The sequence below is a fragment of the Macaca nemestrina genome, chromosome 20, assembly GCF_043159975.1.
Source record: "Macaca nemestrina isolate mMacNem1 chromosome 20, mMacNem.hap1, whole genome shotgun sequence".
NCBI classification, from domain to species: domain Eukaryota; kingdom Metazoa; phylum Chordata; class Mammalia; order Primates; family Cercopithecidae; genus Macaca; species Macaca nemestrina.
In genome coordinates this window covers 42,379,507-42,397,547 of record NC_092144.1, presented here as the reverse complement: position 1 = coordinate 42,397,547, position 18,041 = coordinate 42,379,507, and the positions used below count along the sequence as shown (strand labels likewise).

Below are 18,041 nucleotides of genomic sequence, written 5' to 3'. Positions count from 1 at the left end.
CTGCACTCCAGCCTGGATGACAGAGCGAGATTCCGTCTCAAGAAAAAAAAAAAAAAAGCCTTTCTCGGTCACCCATCATAGGACAACCCCATTCCCAGTCTTCTCTCACCATCTCCGCTTACCCTGCTTTATTTTTCTCCATAACCTTATCACCACCCATCCATTACATATTTCTTGACTTGTTATCTGTCTTCAGCCCCTACATGTAAACTCCATGAATGTGGTGGTAGTTTGGTTAGTCATTGCTTTATCTCTAGTGCCCAGCACATTTGGTAAATATTTGTTGAGTGAACATCTTATGGACACAAGTGAGCTTATTACCTGCGCATTTAAGGGAGGCTTGGGCTGGGCGCAGTGACTCACACCTGTCATCCCAGCACTCTGGGAGGCCAAGGCAGGCGGATTGCCTGAGGCCAGGAGTTTGAGACCAGCCTGGGCAACATAGCGATGATAATGAAATGATAATGATCATGAAAACATTATCCAAGTGTGGTGGTGCATGCCTGTGGCCCCAGCTACTCACGAGTCGGAAGCAGGAGGTTCAGTTGAGCCCAGGAGTTGGAGGCTGCAGTAAGCCAAGATTGCACCATTGTACTCCTGGCTCTAAATATAAAATATAAAAATGAAATAAAATAATATTTTAATAAAAGGCTTGTTGTAACCAAGTGAGTAAGAGAAACGCCACACTTGGAGACTAATTCAGGAGTCCTTTATTAGCCGGCGACCAAGGGACGGCTAATGCTCGAAATTCTCTCGGCCCCGGAGAAGGGGCTAGCTTTTCTTTTATACAAAGGTCTAAATAGGGGAGGGGGGTTTAACTGAAGCAATTTTACAGAAGCAGAATAGGCAAAAAAGCTAAAAAATTAATTGGTTGGCATGAACCCAGGGGGCGGAGCTTGCAGTGAGCCGAGATCGCGCCACTGCACTCCAGCCTGGGCGACAGAGCGAGACTCCGTCTCAAAAAAAAAAAAAAAATTGGTTATAGAAGCAGTTACAAAAAATAAACAATTCCAGGTGCAGAGGCTTAAACTATCACTAAGAGATAAATGCAGGGGCTTTAAGTACCTTCCACTGAGCACATCCCCAGGAGCTGCTGGTACAGCCTGCCTCAGTATCTTATCAGCAGTTTGCATTCCTGGATGTGCTTGGAGTCAGCTTGCACTAGTTATTCCCTTAAGGGGGATAAAGGGGCTGCAAGTGAAGAAACTAAAAGGGAGTCTGTCTGGCTCTCTCTGCTAGGAGAGAGGCACTCAAGTTAAAACAAGGTAGGTATCAGAGGCTCTAGCTATCCAGGCAGATCCTTTGGAAAAGAGAACGTCCAGCCTCTTGGGCTGCCCCTTGGGCTCTTATGCTCTGCTTGGTGGATCTGCAAGTCACGTGGGTGCTGGCTTCCGTCTGCAGGGAAGTCCCACCTGCGCAGAGCCATGACTCATCACGAGGAGTCAGTGAGGGAGGCCAGCCTGTGCAAGAAGCTGCGGAGCATTGAGGTGCTACAGAAGGTGCTGTGTGCGGCGCAGGAACGCTCCCGGCTCACGTACGCCCAGCACCAGGAGGACGATGACCTGCTGAACCTGATCGACGCCCCCAGTATTGTTGGTGAGTAACCTAGACTGTGCCCTCTACGGGGGTGCCTGTGCCGCGGAAAGAGCACGCCTGGCCTGTGGGGGTTGAGCAAGCCCTTGCTGTGTGCTTGGCACTGGGAGGGCTGCACAGGGCAGGGACCGAGGTGCTGCTTTTGCCCTGGAGTTCTATTTTCTTTTTGAGATGGAGTCTCATTCTGTTGCCCAGGCTGGACTGCAGTGGCGTGATCTCAGCTCACTGTAACCTCTGCTTCCCAGGTTCAAGTGATTCTTCTGCCTCAGCCTCCTGAGTAGCTGGGATTACAAGCGCCCACCACCACACCCAGCTAATTTTTGTGTTTTTAGTAGAGATGGGGTTTCACCATGTTGGCCAGGCTGGTCTCGAACTCCTGACCTCAAGTGATCTGCCTGCCTTGGCCTCCCAAAGTGCTGGGATTACCAGCGTAAGCCGCCACACCTGGCCTAGATACACTTTTTATGCTGTTGTTCTCATGTAGAATCAGTCTGCCCTGGGATCCTTTGTTAGAAATTGACCAGCCTTATGTTAAGGGTAGTCCCAGCCTGCTGTGAAAGATGCCGGTGGGGGTATGTAGCTGTCAATGGGTCATTATTTGCCAAACCTCCTTTTCACTGGGAAATCCTCATACCACATTAATAATGAAAAGGTCAAGCACGGTGGCTCAAACCTGTAATCTCAGCACTTTTGGAGGCCGAGGCGGGAGGATCACTTGAGCTCAGGAGTTTGAGACCAGCCTGGGTAACATAGTGAGACCCCATCTCTACAAAAAATTAAAAAAAAAAATCATCAGGTGTGATGGTGCATACTTATAGTTCCAGCTACTTGGGAGGCTAAGGCAGGAGAATCATTTGAGTCCAGGAGGTCAAGCTGCAAGAGAGCTGTAATCGCACCACTGCACTCCAGCTTGGGCAACAGAGCAATATCCTGTCTCAAAATAGTAATAATGTGAAAACAGAAAGCACAGTATCCCAGGACTGTGTCCAGTGAGGCATGGAACTTCCATAACAACACTTGAAACATAGATGACTTCTCAATAGGTTTTTTGTTTGTTTGTTTGTTTTTGAGAGGTCATTTCACTCTTGTCACCCAGGCTGGAGTGCAATGGCGTGATCTCAGCTCACTGCAACCTCTGCCTCCCTGGTTCAAGCCTCAGCCTCCCAAGTAGCTGAGACTACAGGCGCGTGCCACCACACCTGGCTAATTTTTTGTATTTTTAGTAGAGATGGGGTTTCATCATGTTGGCCAGGCTGGTCTTGAACTCTTGACCTCAGGTGATCCTCCCACCTCAGCCTCCCAAGGTGCTGGTATTACAAGTGTGAGCCACTGTGTCCGGCATCCTCAGTAGAGTTTTATGAGTGCCAGAGAAGCCCACTAAGCCCCTTAAGTATCAGGAAACCCCATCAGTGGGGAATGTGTCTGGTTATCACTCCCTGGTCCCAGCTCGGGAATGAGTTATACCTCCTGTGGCTCACAGGAGGTACCTAAATGGAAGATAGAGTTCACCCTAGGTCGGGGGTTGAGCTGTGTTCCATCTTCTCGTACTACTCGTCTAAACCGAGGGGAAGGATGCATGACTAAGACAAAGTTCTGTACCGTCTCCTTCCCAAGGATCACTTTCTATTCTTTTCTTTTTTTTCCGGAGTCTTCCTCTGTCACCCAGGCTGGAGTGCAGTGGCGTGAACTCACTGCAACCTCTGCCTCCTGGGTTCAAGCGATTCTCCTGCCTCAGCCTCCCAAGTAACTCAGATTACGGTCACCTGCCACCATACCTGGCCAATTCTTATATTGCTAATAGAGACGGGGTTTCACCATGCTGGCCAGGCTGGTCTTGAACTTCTGGCCTCAAGTGATCCACCTGCCTCGGCCTCCCGAAGTGCTGGGATTACAGGCGTGAGCCACAACAACCGGGCTATAGGGATCACTTTAGATTACAGAAACATTTATCCTCCCATTTCTAATGCTCTTTTCTAGCTAAAACTGAGCAAGAGGTTGACATCATATTGCCCCAGTTCTCCAAGCTGACAGTCACGGACTTCTTCCAGAAGCTGGTATGTTGAATGCTCTCTACATAAATGACCTAAGGGGACAGCTCTTCACTTTGGCGAGTATGGTGTCTTAGTCCATGTGGGCTGCTATAACAAAGTGCCTCCAACTAGGTGGCTTATGAACAGCAGAAATATATTTCTCAGTTCTGGAGGCTGGGAAGTCCAAGACCAAGGTGTGGGCAGATTCGGTATCTGCCGAAGGCCCATGTTCTGGTTTATAGGTGGGGCCTTCTACCTGTGTCCTCATGGCAGAAAAGGTGATGAGCTCCCTTGGGCCTGTTTTAAAAGCATGTATCCCATTCTTGAGGGTTCCACTCCAAGATTGAATCACCTCTCGAGAGGCCCCACTTCCTAATAATTACATTGATGTTTAGGTTTTAATATACAAACTTTGGGAGGGTACAGACATTCAGACCATAGCATATTTTCTTTTATTCATTTATTTTTATTTATTTGTTTTTTGAGACAGAGTCTCACTCTGTCGCCCAGGCTGGAGTGCAGTGGTGCAATCTCGGCTTACTGCAGCCTCCGCCTCCCAGGTTCCAGCAATTCTCTAGCTTCAGCCTCCCAAGTAGCTGGGATTACAGGCCGGCGTCACTACACTCAGCTAATTTTATATTTTTAGTAGAGATGGGGTTTTACCATGTTTGGCCAAGCTGGTCTTGACTTCCTGGGTTCCAGTAATCTGCTCACCTTGGCCTCCCAAAGTGCTGGGATTATAGGCCTGAGCCACTGTGCCCAGCCCCATAGCACATTTTAAAAGTAGTTTTTAGGTATTGTCTATTAAAAATTTTTTTATATCTTTTAATTTTTTTAGAGATATGGTCTCACTCTGTCACCCAGGCTGGAGTACAATGGCATGATCATGGCTCACTGCAGCCTCGACCTTCTGGGCTCGAGCGATCCTCTTGCCTTAGCCACCCTAGTAGATAGGACTACAGGCGCACACTGCCACGTCCAACTAATTTTTATTTCTTGTAGAGATGTCTTGCTATGTTTCCTAGGCTGGTCTCAAACTCCTGGGCTCAAACATTCCTCTTGCCTAGGCCTCACAGAGTGCTGCAATTACAGGTACGAACCGCTGTGCCCAGGCCTGAGATTTTTTTTTTCCTTTTTTTTTTTTTTGAGACAGAGTCTCGCTCTGTCGCCCAGGCTGGAGTGCAGTGGCCGGATCTCAGCTCACTGCAAGCTCCACCTCCCAGGTTTACACCATTCTCCTGCCTCAGCCTCCCGAGTAGCTGGGACTACAGGTGCCTGCCACCTCGCCTGACTAGTTTTTTGTATTTTTTTAGTAGAGACAGGGTTTCACTGTGTTAACCAGGATGGTCTCAATCTCCTGACCTCGTGATCCACCCGTCTTGGCCTCCCAAAGTGCTGGGATTACAGGCTTGAGCCACCGCGCCTGGCCTTCCTTTTTTTTTTTTTTTTTTTTTTAAGACAGGGTCTAACTCTGTTTTCACCCAGGCTGGAGTGCAGTGGCACAATCATAGTTTACTGCAGCCTCGAACTCCTGGGCTCAAGAAGTCCTCCTGCGTCAGCAGCCTGAGTAGATGGGACCGTAGGCGTGCACCACCTTGCCTGGCTAATTCTTTCATGTTTTTAGTAGAGAGTGGTTCTCACTATGTTGCCCAGGTTGGCCTCAAACCCCGGGCCTCAAGTGATCCTTCTGCCTTGGCCACACAAAGTGCTTAGGATTACAGGCATGACATGCCTGGTCTTAAATTTTTTATGTTAGAGATTTTATTTAAGATAATTTTGGCCGGGTGTGGTGGCTCAGGCCTTTAATCCCAGCACTTTGGGAGGCTGAGGCGGGCGGATCACCTGAGGTCAGGAGTTTGAGACCAGCCTGGCCAACATGGTGAAACCTCATCTCTGCTAAAAATACAAAAATTAGCTGGGCATGGTGGTTCACACCTGTAATTCCAGCTACTTTATTGCTTGAACCTGGGAGGCAGAGGCTGCAGCGAGCCGAGATCATGCCACCACACTCCAGCCTGTGCGATAGAGTGAGACAATGTCTCAAAAAAAAAAAAAAAAAGGTAATTTTAATTAATACAATGTCTAAAAGATAATTTTATTGAAAACATATTGGATATGTTTGAGAAGATGGCACTCCGGATTCTCGCATGACTGCTGTAGCATGTATGCCCCCAGATGTGTCATTTGTCCCCGAACAAGGCCAAGTGAGATCTTCAAGGACAGCAGGCAAAATTCCCTTTAGCTTTCAATCATCTGATCCAGCCTTCAAATCCTATGCCTAACGATGCTCTCTTCCAAAGGGCCCCTTATCTGTGTTTTCGGCTAACAAGCGGTGGACGCCTCCTCGAAGCATCCGCTTCACTGCAGAAGAAGGGGACTTAGGGTTCACCTTGAGAGGGAATGCCCCCGTTCAGGTTCACTTCCTGGATCCTTACTGCTCTGCCTCGGTAAGCACATGCTTTTCTGGGCTGGCGGCAAACACAGATATCTGGGTGATTGAATTTAGGGCGGGTTCACCCATGTCAAAGGCCTGCCTTTATGTGAAAGGCCTCATGGGTGCTACATTCCCTAAAAGAAAAGGATTAATTTTTACTGTCTTTTTTTTGTTTGTTTTTTGTTAGACGTTGGGAAGTGGAGGCTGCAGTGAGTTGCGATCATGCAGTGGCGTGAACTCAGGGCTCACTGCAGCTTCTGCCTCCTGGGTTCAAGTGATTCTCCCGTCTCAGCCTCCTGAGTAGCTGGGATTACAAGGCACGTGCCACCACACTCAGCTAATTTTAGTTTTAGGTTTTTTTTTTGTTTTTTTGAGACAGAGTCTCACTCTGTCACCCAGGCTGGAGTGCAGTGGCACGATCTTGGCTCACTGCAACCTCCACCTCCTGGGTTTAAGGAATTCTGCTGCCTCAGCCTCCCAAGTAGCTGGGATTACAGGTGTGTGCCACCATGCCCAGCTAATTTTTTGTGTGTTTTTAGTAGAGACGGGGTTTCACCGTGTTAGCCAGGATGATCTCGATCTCCTGACCTTGTGATCCGCCCACCTCGGCCTCCCAAAGTGCTGGGATTACAGGTGTGAGCCACTGGGCCTGGCCTAATTTTTGTATTTTTAGTAGAGATGGGGTTTTGCCATCTTGGCCAGGCTGGTCTCAAACTCCTGGCCTCAAGTATTCTGTCTGCCTTGGCCTCCCAGAGTGCTAGGATTACAGGCGTGAGCCACTTTGGCCAATTTTGGCTTTTTTTTTTTTTTTTAAATTGCACCCAGGCTGGAGGACAGTGGCGTGATCTCGGCTTACTGCAATGTCTGCCTCCCGGGTTCAAGCAACTCTCCTGCCTCAGCCTCCTGAGTAGCTAGGATTACAGGTGCCTACCACCACACCTGGCTGACTTTTGTATTTTTAGTGGAGATGGGTTTCACCATGTTGTCCAGGCTGGTCTCTGTGATCCTGCTGACCTCTGTGAACTACTGACCTCAAGTGATCCACCTGTCTTGGCCACCGAAAGTGAATTTTTGCTTTCTTGATGTGAATTTATGCAAATACCTATTTTGTTAATGGGGATTAAAGGATTTGAGTGAACAAAACATTGACTTATTTTCAACAATACTTTTTCAGGTGGCAGGAGCCCGGGAAGGAGATTATATTGTCTCCATTCAACTTGTGGATTGTAAGTGGCTGACGGTGAGTGAGGTTATGAAGCTGCTCAAGAGCTTTGGCGAGGACGAGATCGAGATGAAAGTCGTGAGCCTCCTGGACTCCACATCATCCATGGTGAGCGCTGACACCTCCCTGGGCAGTCAGTAGTGGCGTGGAGTGAAATCTGCATGAGTTCAGCCCCACAGGTGTTTACCCGACCCTCTGTCTCCTGCCTGTGTAACATGGTAGAAATGACTGGACTCCCAGGCTTGTAATCACTGGAATGCGCTCACCTTGGGTCAAAGAGAAAATTGGCAAAGTTTTTTTTTTTTTTTTTTTGAGACGGAGTCTCGCTCTGTTGCCCAGGCTGGAGTGCAGTGGCCAGATCTCAGCTCACTGCAAGCTCCACCCCTGGGTTCACGCCATTCTCCTGGCTCAGCCTCCCGAGTAGCTGGGACTACAGGCGCCCGCCACCTCGCCCGGCTAGTTTTTTGTATTTTTTAGTAGAGACGGGGTTTCACCGTGTTAGCCAGGATGGTCTCGATCTCCTGACCTCGTGATCCGCCTGTCTCGGCCTCCCAAAGTGCTGGGATTATAGGCTTGAGCCACCGCGCCCGGCCAAAGTTTTTTTTTTTTTTTTAAAGACAGGGTCTTGCCCTATTGCCCAGGCTGGTTTGCAGTGGTATGATCACCGCTCACTGCAGCCTCTATTTCCTGGGTTCGAGTGATCCTCCCACCTCAGCCACACGAGTAGCTGGAATTATAGGCACCCACTACCACCCCTGGCTCATTCTTTATTTATGTATGTACTTATTTATCTATTTATTTATTTATTTTTTTGAGATGGAGTCTTGCTCTGTCGCCCAGGCTGGTGTGCAGTGGCACAATCTCAGCTACCTCCTGGGTTCACGCCATTCTCCTACTTCAGCCTCCCGAGTAGCTGGGCCTACAGGTGCCCGCCAACACGCCCGGCTAATTTTTTGTATTTTTAGTACAGACAGGGTCTCGATCTCTTGACCTTGTGATCTGCCCGCCTCGGCCTCCCAAAGTTCTGAGATTACAGGCGTGAGCCACCGTGCCCGGCCCATTCTTTATTTTTTTTTTTTGAGACAGGTTCTTGCTATGTTGCCCAGGCTGGTCTTGAACTCCTGGGCTCAAGCCATCCTCTCACCTTGGCCTCCCAAAATGCTGGGATTACAGGCATAAGACACTGCACCCTGCTAGCAAACTTTTAAAAATATCCTGTGGATAAAATAATCGACTGATCTATTTTTCTGATCAAATTGTTTGATTACAAAAGTAATACATACTCATAGTGGAAAAAACAAACAAAAAATTCCAATGGTACAGAAGAGCTTAAGACAACCTGTGAAAGTTAAGACAGTCCCTCTCTACGCCCTAGAGACAGTGTCAGCCGTGTCTTGGGAGATATGGGAAGCGTTTGAGTCTCTTCAAGTTCACCCGCACAATTATCACCTTTAATTTTCCCCACATGAGGCTGGGTGCGGTGCTCATGCCTATAATCTGAGTACTTTTGGAGGCTGAGGTGGGCGGATTGCTTGAGGCCAGGAGTTCAAGACCAGCCTGGCCAACGAGGCAAACCCTGTCTCTACTGAAAATATAAAAATTAGCTGGGCGTGGTGGTGTGCACCTGTAATCACAGCTACTCTGGAGGCTGAGGCAGGAGAAGCGTTTGAACCCGGGAGGCAGAGGTTGCAGTGAGCGGAGATCACACCACTGCACTCCAGCCTGGGCAACAGAGTGAGACTCTGCCTGCAAAAAACTCTAAAATTTTCCCCAAGTGCTAGGATTCATGCCACACTTAATGACGTTCTCCTCTGCACTTTGCCACACTTAATGACGTACACTTGACCTTCCCTGTGTAACAACACTCATTTATTCATTCAACAAATATTGATTGAGGATCAATTAGGTGCCACACACTCTCTTAGGTGTCAGAGCTCTAGCTTACATTAGACAGATAAGGTCCCTGCTCCCCCCACGAAGCTGGCACTAAGTCAGCAATAAGTGGTCAGGATTTTGATAAGTGCTGTAAAGGAAAAAAGACCTGTAACGGGGTGGAATGACTGGGGAGGGGGCGAGGCTCTATCTAGGCAGGGCTGGAACAGACATGAGAGTGACCAGGAGGTTCGAGCCAGTTGCAGAGGGACAAGAAAGGCCTTCTGGGCAGGGGCACCTACAGGTGCAGAGTCCCTGCAGCAGAATAAGCTTCTCCTACCAGAGAGGCAAAAAGAAGGCCTTTTGGCAAGAGCACCAGGACAAGGAGGGAGCCGTGGGAAGTGAGGTGGGAAGGAGGCCTTGGTGGCAGTGGTGGGAGCTTGGAAGCCACTGGGCCTTTTCAGAAGGGGAACAGTGTGGTGTGATGTTTGTTTTAGAAGGGCGTCTGCTGCCGGAGACTGGCCATGGCAGTTGTCCAGGCTGGTGACGTTAGTGGCTGAGGTGATGGGGGTGGCTGTTGGAAAGCTGGAAAGACAGGAGTGTCCCTGGGACATAGTTTGGAGGTAGAGCTGATGGGGGATTTGTGGATGCTTTGTGTAAAGGAGATGGTGGACAGGGAGGTGAGATCCCAGTGTTTGGCTTGTTCAATCACATGGGTAGTGGTTATTTTTCTACCTTTAAATTTCTTTTTTTTTTTTTTTTTGAGACGGGGTCTCACTCTGTGGCTCGGGCTGGAGTGCAGTGGTGCAATCACAGCTCACTGTAGCCTTGACTTCCTGGGCTCAGGCAATCCTCTTGCTTCAGCCTCTCGAGTAGCTGGGACTATAGGTGTGTACCACTATGCCTGGCTAATTTGTTTGTTTGTTGTAAATTTTTTTTGGTAGAGATGGGGCCTTGATATATTGCCAAGGTTGGCCTCAAACTCCTGGCCTTAAGCGATCCTCCCACCTCTGGCCTCCCAAAGTGTTGGGATTACAGGGGGAGCCACTGTTCCTGGCCTGTTTATTTTTCATAATGATGGGTAATGGGTGTGAGGGAGGTGAAGGAGAGAGGAATCGAGTCATGTTTTGAATGTTTCAGATGCTATTAGCGGTCAGATGTAAACATAAAGGAGGAGATTGGATGTGAAGTCTTCAGTTCAAGGAAGAAATCAAAGCTAGAAATAAATATTTGAGAATCATTGCACAGGGATGATGTTTGAGGCTGTGAGACAAAATGCAGCTCCCTGCAAGGGGGCAAGAGCTGAGGGCTAAACATTTAGAGGTCAGCTGGAAGAGAAGCAAGTGCAAAGAAAATAGAGGAGGGTTCAGAGATGTCAGAGAAAAGGAGCTTCTCAAATTAAGAGGAGAAAGCTTTGCAGAGAGCGATGGGTTGCATTGAATGCAGTTGAGAGGTGGAGAATGAGGGCGGCTTAGCTGTGCCTATCATATTTGGCAGCGGGATGAAAAGACGCTTTCGTGGAGAGGTGGCAACAGAAGTCAGTTGAGAGAGGGCCAGAGAGCCAATGGATTTTTTTTTTTTGTTTTGTTTTGTTTTTTTTTGTTTTTTTTTTTTGAGACGGAGTCTTGCTCTGCCGCCCAGGCTGGAGTGCAGTGGCCGGATCTCAGCTCACTGCAAGCTCCGCCTTCCGGGTTCACGCCATTCTCCTGCCTCAGCCTCCCGAGTAGCTGGGACTACAGGCGCCCGCCACCTCGCCCGGCTATTTTTTTTTTTTGTATATTTTAGTAGAGACGGGGTTTCACCGTGTTAGCCAGGATGGTCTCAATCTCCTGACCTCGTGATCCGCCCGTCTCGGCTTCCCAAAGTGCTGGGATTACAGGCTTGAGCCACCGCGCCCGGCCGAGCCAATGGATTTTGAACATATCCATGAAATGTTCAGCATAGGCAAATCCAGAGACAGAAAGTCGATGGTGCTGGGGCTGGGCAATGGGAGTGGGAGGGACTGCAGAAGGGTTATAAAGTAGAAGGTTTCTTTTTGGGGGCAATGGAAATGTTCTGAAATTGGTGGTAGTGATGGTCACCCAACTTTGTGAATATACTAAAAGTCACTGATATCCCGGCACGGTGGCTCACACCTGTAATTCCAGCACTTTGAGAGGCTGAGGCAGGATGTTTGCTTGAGCCCAAGAGTTCAAGACCAGCCTGGGCAACATGGCGAGACCTAGTCTCTACAAAAAATAAAAAAAATTAGCCAGGCATGGCGGCACATGCCTGTAGTCCCAGTTACTTGGGAGGCTGAGGCGGGAGGATCACTTGAGCCCAGGGAGGTTGAGGCTGCAGTGAGCTATGATTGTACCACTGCACTAGCCGGAGTGCAGTGGCGTGATCTTCTTTTGTTGTTTTTTTTTTGTTTTTTGTTTTGTTTTGTTTTGAGACAGGGTCTCACTCAGTTGCCCAGGCTGGAGTGCAATAGTGCAATCATAGCTCACTACAGCCTCGACTTCCAGGCCTCAAAAGATCCTCCCTTCTCATCACCTGAGGTCAGGAGTTGAAGACCAGCCTGGTCAACATGGTGAAACCCTATCTCTACTAAAAATAAGCTGGGCGTGGTGGCACATGCCTGTAATCCCAGCTACTTGGGAGGCCAAGGCAGGAGAATCACTTGAACCCAGGAAGCAGAGGTTGCAGTGAGCCGAGATCGTGCCACTGTACTCCAGCCTGGGCAAGAGAGGGAGACTCCATCTCAAAAAAAAAAAAAAAACCAAAGATCCTCCCAAGTAGCTGGGACTACAGGTGTGTACCACTATACCCAGCTAATTTTTAAATTTTTTGTAGTGACAGTCTCATTTTGTTGCCCATTCTGGTCCCAAACTCCTGGGCTTAAGCAGTCTTCCTGCCTCCACCTCCCAAAGTGTTAGGATTACAGGAATGAACCAGACCAAAAGTAATTTCCATTTTGTCTTTTATTTAATTAATTTTGTAGTGACAGGATCGGACTAAGTTATCCAAACTGATCTTGAATTCCTAGCCTCAAGAGACCCTCTCGAATCAGCCTCCTGAATAGTTGGGATTACAGGCGTGAGCCACTGTACTTGGCTCTTTTTTTTTTTTTTTGGAGATAGAGTCTCGCTCTTGTCATCCAGGCTGGAGTGCAGTGGTGCAATCTTGGCTCACTGCAACCTCCGCCTCCCGGGTTCCAGCGATTCTCCTGCCTCAGCCTCCTGAGTAGCTGGGATTACAGGCACCCACCACGACGCCTGGCTACTTTTTGCATTTTTAATAGAGACGGGGTTTCACCATAGTGGCCAGGCTGATCTTGAACTCCTGGCCTCTGGTGATCGGCCCGCCTTGGCCTCTCAAAAGTGCTGGGATTACAGGAGTGAGCCACCATGCCCAGCCCCTGGCTTTTTAAAAATAATTTTTAAATAATTTATTTTTGTCTGTTAATTTTTATGATAAGGATTTTAGATAATGATAGTCAAGCACTGTTTTTAGCGACTGAGCCTTTCAAACAAAATCAAATAATGAGAACATTTAGCCTAGCACTCTGGCTGAACTGATGACCTGCTGTGCTGCCCTTGGCTACTCTCTTGACTACAGTGGGGATTCCTGGTTGAACAAATCTAAGCTTGGAATCAAGCTCTGGAATTAGGCCCTGACTGCCATTCACAAGCTGTGTAACCTTCAGCACGTTCATACCCTCCCTGGGCCTCAGTTTTCTCATCCAGAGGATGGAAGAGTTAGGCCTACACAGTGGTTTTAAATTGTGCTCTGTATAAAGCCCTAAGAGTTCTAGAGGGTACCCCAGGTGGATTTGAGTGAGGAGTGGGTGGCGGGGAAAGAAACAGTAAATGGAGCTGGGCACAGCGGCTCACGCCTGTAATCCCAGCACTTTGGGAGGCTGAGGCAGGTGGATCACTTGAGGCCAGAAGTTCAAGACCAACCTGGCCAACATGGTGAAACCCTGTCTACTAAAAATACAAAAATTAGCCGGGCATGATGGCATGCGCCTGTAGCCCCAGCTACTTGGGAGGCTAAGGCAAGAGAAGCGCTTGAACTTGGGAGGTGGAGGTTGCAGTGAGCCAAGATCAGGCCACTGCACTCCAGCCTGGCAACAGCAAGACTCCGTCTCAAAAAAAAAAAAAAAAAGGCTTTTCAAAGTGGTGGTACACATTGCAGGAGTGAGAGAGAGAGAGAGAGAGAGAGAGAGTGTGATATTGGGGTGGACCTGGGGGGAATAGGGTCAAGAAAGGCTTTTCTTTTTTTTTTTTTGAGACGGAGTTTCGCTCTGTCACCCAGGCTGGAGTGTAGTGGCATGATCTTGGCCCACTGCAAACTCCACCTGCTGGGTTCAAGCGATTCTTCTGCCTTAGCTCCTGAGTAGCTGGGATTACAGGTGTGTGCCTCCACACCCAGCTAATTTTTGTATTTTTAGTAGAGATGGGGTTTCACCATGTTGGCCAGGATGGTCTCGAACTCCTGGCCTCAAGTGATCTGCCCGCCTCAGCCTTGTGAGACACTGCGCCCAGGCCCCTCTTAGGGTTTATATTAGGAACAATGGCCCTCAACTATTGCAGAGATATATTGTATGCCTAATTTTAGTGCCAGAACGTAGTAGATGATCAATAAACATGGCGAACTAAACAATCTCAGTGTTAGGCAAACCTTAGAAGCTAGTGATAGCCCATGTGGAAGTCTTCAGAAAACAAGTTTCCTTAGATTTCCAGTTTGAATCCTACGTGATTCTTTGACAGTTAATAGTAGAGAGTGTTTAGTGGTACAAAGTTTCAGCTGAGGAAGATGAAAAAGTTTTAGAGATGGATGGTGGCAGTGGAGCATAATGAGGTGAATGTAACTTAATGCCACTGAACTCTGCACTTGAAAATGGTGAACATGGCAAATAGTAGCACTGTGAATTTTCTTTTTCTTTTACTTTTTGGCTTCTTCAAGTCATGGGACACTGGATTCTTGAAAGAGGGTGAAATGGATCTATACTTACTGGTGTGGATTGAAATCCAAGATGTATTAAGGAAAGAAAGTCGGGTGTAGGCAAGGTCAGGAGATTGAGACCATCCTGGCTAACACAGTGAAACCCCGTCTCTACTAAAAATACAGGAAAAAAAAAAAAAGCCAGGCCTGGTGGTGGGCACTTGTAGTCCCAGACACTTGGGAGGCTAAGGCAGGAGAATGGCGTGAACCTGGGAGGTGGAGCTTGCAGTGAGCCGAGATCACGCCACTGCACTCCAACCTGGGTGACAGAGCAAGACTCTGTCTTAAAAAAAAAAAAAAAGGAAATCAGGTGTAGAATAGTGTAGTATATTCCTTTTCAGAAAATGAATGGTAATATACTTATGCACATATAGAAATACTTGTACATGCACATCATCTTTAGAAGTGTAACATGGAGGGCCTAGAAGCCCAGGTGACAGGGAGACCTATTGCTCACTGAATTTTTTTTTTTTCTTCCCTTCCCTTCCCCTCTTCCCTTCCTTTCTCCTCTTCCCTTTCCCTTCCCTCTTGCCTCTTTCCCCTCTTCCCTTCCCCCCACCCCCCCCCTTTTTTTTTTTTTTGAGACAGAGGTCTCACTCTGTCGCCCAGGCTGGAGTGCAGTGGCACAATCACAGCTCACTATAGCCTCAGCCTCCTGGGCTCAAGCAATCCTCCCCTCTAAGCCTCCCAGGCAGCTGGGACTCTAGTTGTGAGCCACCGCGCCCCACCCTGTATTTTCATATTCGTGACCATTAGTATTATTACTTTCTCAAATATAAGAAGAACCTTAAAATGTGAGTTGTGGCTCCTAAGCTTAAATTATTACTATTGAGTACATTCCTTAAAAATTATCCTTGTTGGACCTGGTGGCGCATGCCTAGAGCCCCAGCTACTCAGGAGGCCAAGGCAGGAAGATCACTTGAGCCTGGGAGTTCAAGAGCAGCCTGGGCAACATATCAAGACCCTGTCTCACAAAAGAAAAAAAGTTTGTCCTTGTTTTAAGAACCTAATTCTATATAAGCATTGGTCACCTGAGTTTCCAAATTACATCTGTTTAATTTAATTTATTTTTTGGAGACAGTCCTCTGTCGCCCAGGCTGGAGTGCAGTGGTGCGATCTTGGCTCACTGCAACCTCCACCTCCCGGCTTCAAGTGATTCTCATGCCTCAGCCTCCCAAACATCTGGGACTACAGACATCCACCACCACACCTGGTTAACTTTTGTATTTTAGTAGAGATGGGGTTTCGCCATGTTGGCCAGGCTGGTCTCGAACCCCTGACCTCAAGTGATCCGCCTTCCTCGGCCTACCAAAGTCTTGGGATTACAGGTGTGAGCCACCTCGCCTGGCCAGACTTCATAGTTTTTATAATCTATCTTGATAATGCCTGACACCCTTTTTCTGACTTTTCTGCGTGCAGCATAATAAGAGTGCCACATACTCCGTGGGAATGCAGAAAACGTACTCCATGATCTGCTTAGCCATTGATGACGACGACAAAACCGATAAAACCAAGAAAATCTCCAAGAAGCTTTCCTTCCTGAGCTGGGGCACCAACAAGAACAGACAGAAGTCAGCCAGCACCTTGTGCCTTCCGTCGGTCGGGGTTGCACGGCCTCAGGTCAAGAAGAAGCTGCCCTCCCCTTTCAGCCTTCTCAACTCAGACAGTTCTTTGTACTAATGTGAGGAAACAAACACGTTCAGGCCCCGAACCTTTCCAGTGCTGACTCGGCCTTAAATGTTTGTGCCATGATGGAAAATATCTATTCTCAAATCCTGTTTTTCTCATAGTATAAACTCACATTTGATGTGTTTTTATGAAGGAAAGTAACCAAGAAACCTCTAGAAATTAGTGGAAAAAGAACTTTTTTGAGGCGTGTCACTATACTGCTGTAAGTTATTTATTATATAAAGTATTGTAAATAGAATAGTGTTGAAGATATGACATACAGCTATTTTTAATGGTGACGATTATGACTTCCAGTCACTATTAAATTGGGGTTACCTATATTAGTACAATTTCTAGTTGTTTCCAGGTTTGGCTAATAATCATTCCTTAACCTAGAATTCAGATGATCCTGGAATTAAGGCAGGTCACAGGACTATAATGATAGAATTAAATTAGTGTCACTAAAAATTGTTCCAAAGTGCTGCTTCCTAATAGGAATTCATGATCCTAAAACAAGATGTTTCTATTATATCAATATAATATGAATGCTATTTCTAGAAAAAGTATAGTGCCAAATTTGTCTTGACTTACTAAATAAAAACAGTGTAGGAGCAGCTTTTCTTCTAGTTTGATGTCATTTAAGAATTGCTAACACAGTGGCAGTGTTAGATGAAGATGCTGTCTACAAGGTAGATAATATACTGTTTGATACTCAAAACATTTTTCATTTTGTTTAAAGTAGAAGTTACATAATTCTATATTTTAAGTCGGGTTAAAAAGTAGTTTTACATTTTATAAGATAATGATGTAAATGATTCAAGTTTAAAGCTCTATTTGACCTTTTTTTCTTTTTTTGAGATAGAGTCTTGCTCTGTTGCCCAGGCTGGAGTGCAGTGGCACGATCTCAGCTCAGTGCAACCTCTGCCCGCTGGGATCAAGCGATTCTCCTACCTCAGCCTCCAAAGTAGCTGGGACTATAAGTGCCCACCACCATGCCTGGCTAATTTTTATATTTTTAATAGAGGTGGTGTTTCACCATGTTGGTCAGGCTGGTTTCGAAATCCTGACCTCAAATGATCCACTCACCTCAGCCTCCCAAAGTGCTGGGATTATAGGCATGAGCCACCGCACCCATCCCACTATTTCACTTTTTAAAATGACATTCCTACCGATTGATTTTTATCTTGCTATAAGTTGGATGACACCGTGAATCTAATAAGGTTCACTGTTGACACAGTACAAGTTACATAGCTAAAATACATAGCATTGAAGACTAATTTTAAGGATTAACAAGAGTTTATTTTCTGTTGTGCAATATCTTAAAGGAAGGAACCACCTTTGGAAAAGTGTATCTGCTGCTCCTAGGGCCATGTTTGTATAAATATTTAAATAAACATATTCATTTACCTGAGTTAATATTTCTTTGTACTTTTAGTTCACTTTCATTCCCTCTTTCAAATTGTTTCTCCCCTAATGCACACAGTTTTTAATGTTTTGATTTTTTTTTAGTTACTAACATTTCACAAAGCAGAACTTAAAAGAGCTGTCAAGTTATCTTAGTATTTTCTAAGACAGATGCCATCTTTATGCTTATTTTTTGTTTTTGTCTTTTTTTCGAGACAGGGTCGCACTTTGTCGCCCAGGCAGGAGGACAGTGGCGCAATCATGGCTCACTGCAGCCTCAACTTTCGAGGCTCAAGCAATCCTCCCACCTCACCCTCCTGAGTAGCTGGGACTGCAGGCATGAGCTGCCACGCTTGGCTAATTTTTTAATTTTTTGTAAAGATGGGGTCTTGCCATGTTGCCCGGGCTGATCTTGAAATCCTGGACTCAAGCAATTCTCCCACCTCAGCCTCCCAAAGTGCTGGAACTACAGGTGTGAGCCACCGTGTCTGGTCTGTGTATATTTTTTGAATGGGCAATTATGTACCTTTTGATCCCCAGCCCCTGGTTCCCTCACTGGATGTAGCTGCTGCCATCATTTTCTTGTATCCTCCCATTGTTGGGCCTTCCACGTACAAACACATCCTGTTCTGACTCACACGCATTGAGTTTTCAACTTTAAATTTTTTTTTTTTTTTTTGAGATGGAATCTCACTGTCGCCCAGGCTGGAGTGCAGTGGTGCAATCTCGGCTCACTGCAACCTCCACCTCCTGGGTTCAAGCGATTCTCGTGCCTCAGCCTCCCGAGTAGCTGGGATTACAGGTGTGTGCCACCACACCCTGCTAATTT

At 47.0% G+C, this 18,041-nt stretch overlaps 1 protein-coding gene across 1 annotated transcript in view; it reads left to right on the top strand.

Moving 5' to 3' along the window:
* Positions 1-17,219, top strand: part of LOC105495654 (rhophilin Rho GTPase binding protein 2) — an 85,465-nt gene extending 68,246 nt beyond the window's left edge. Inside the window, exons 11-15 of the mRNA XM_071085983.1 lie at positions 1,402-1,596; positions 3,571-3,647; positions 5,924-6,070; positions 7,232-7,387; positions 15,560-17,219. Of these exons, the coding sequence (XP_070942084.1) occupies positions 1,402-1,596; positions 3,571-3,647; positions 5,924-6,070; positions 7,232-7,387; positions 15,560-15,820 (836 nt within the window). The 3' untranslated portion in view covers positions 15,821-17,219. The remainder of the gene's footprint in view (positions 1-1,401; positions 1,597-3,570; positions 3,648-5,923; positions 6,071-7,231; positions 7,388-15,559) is intronic.
* Positions 17,220-18,041: the final 822 nt, after the last annotated feature.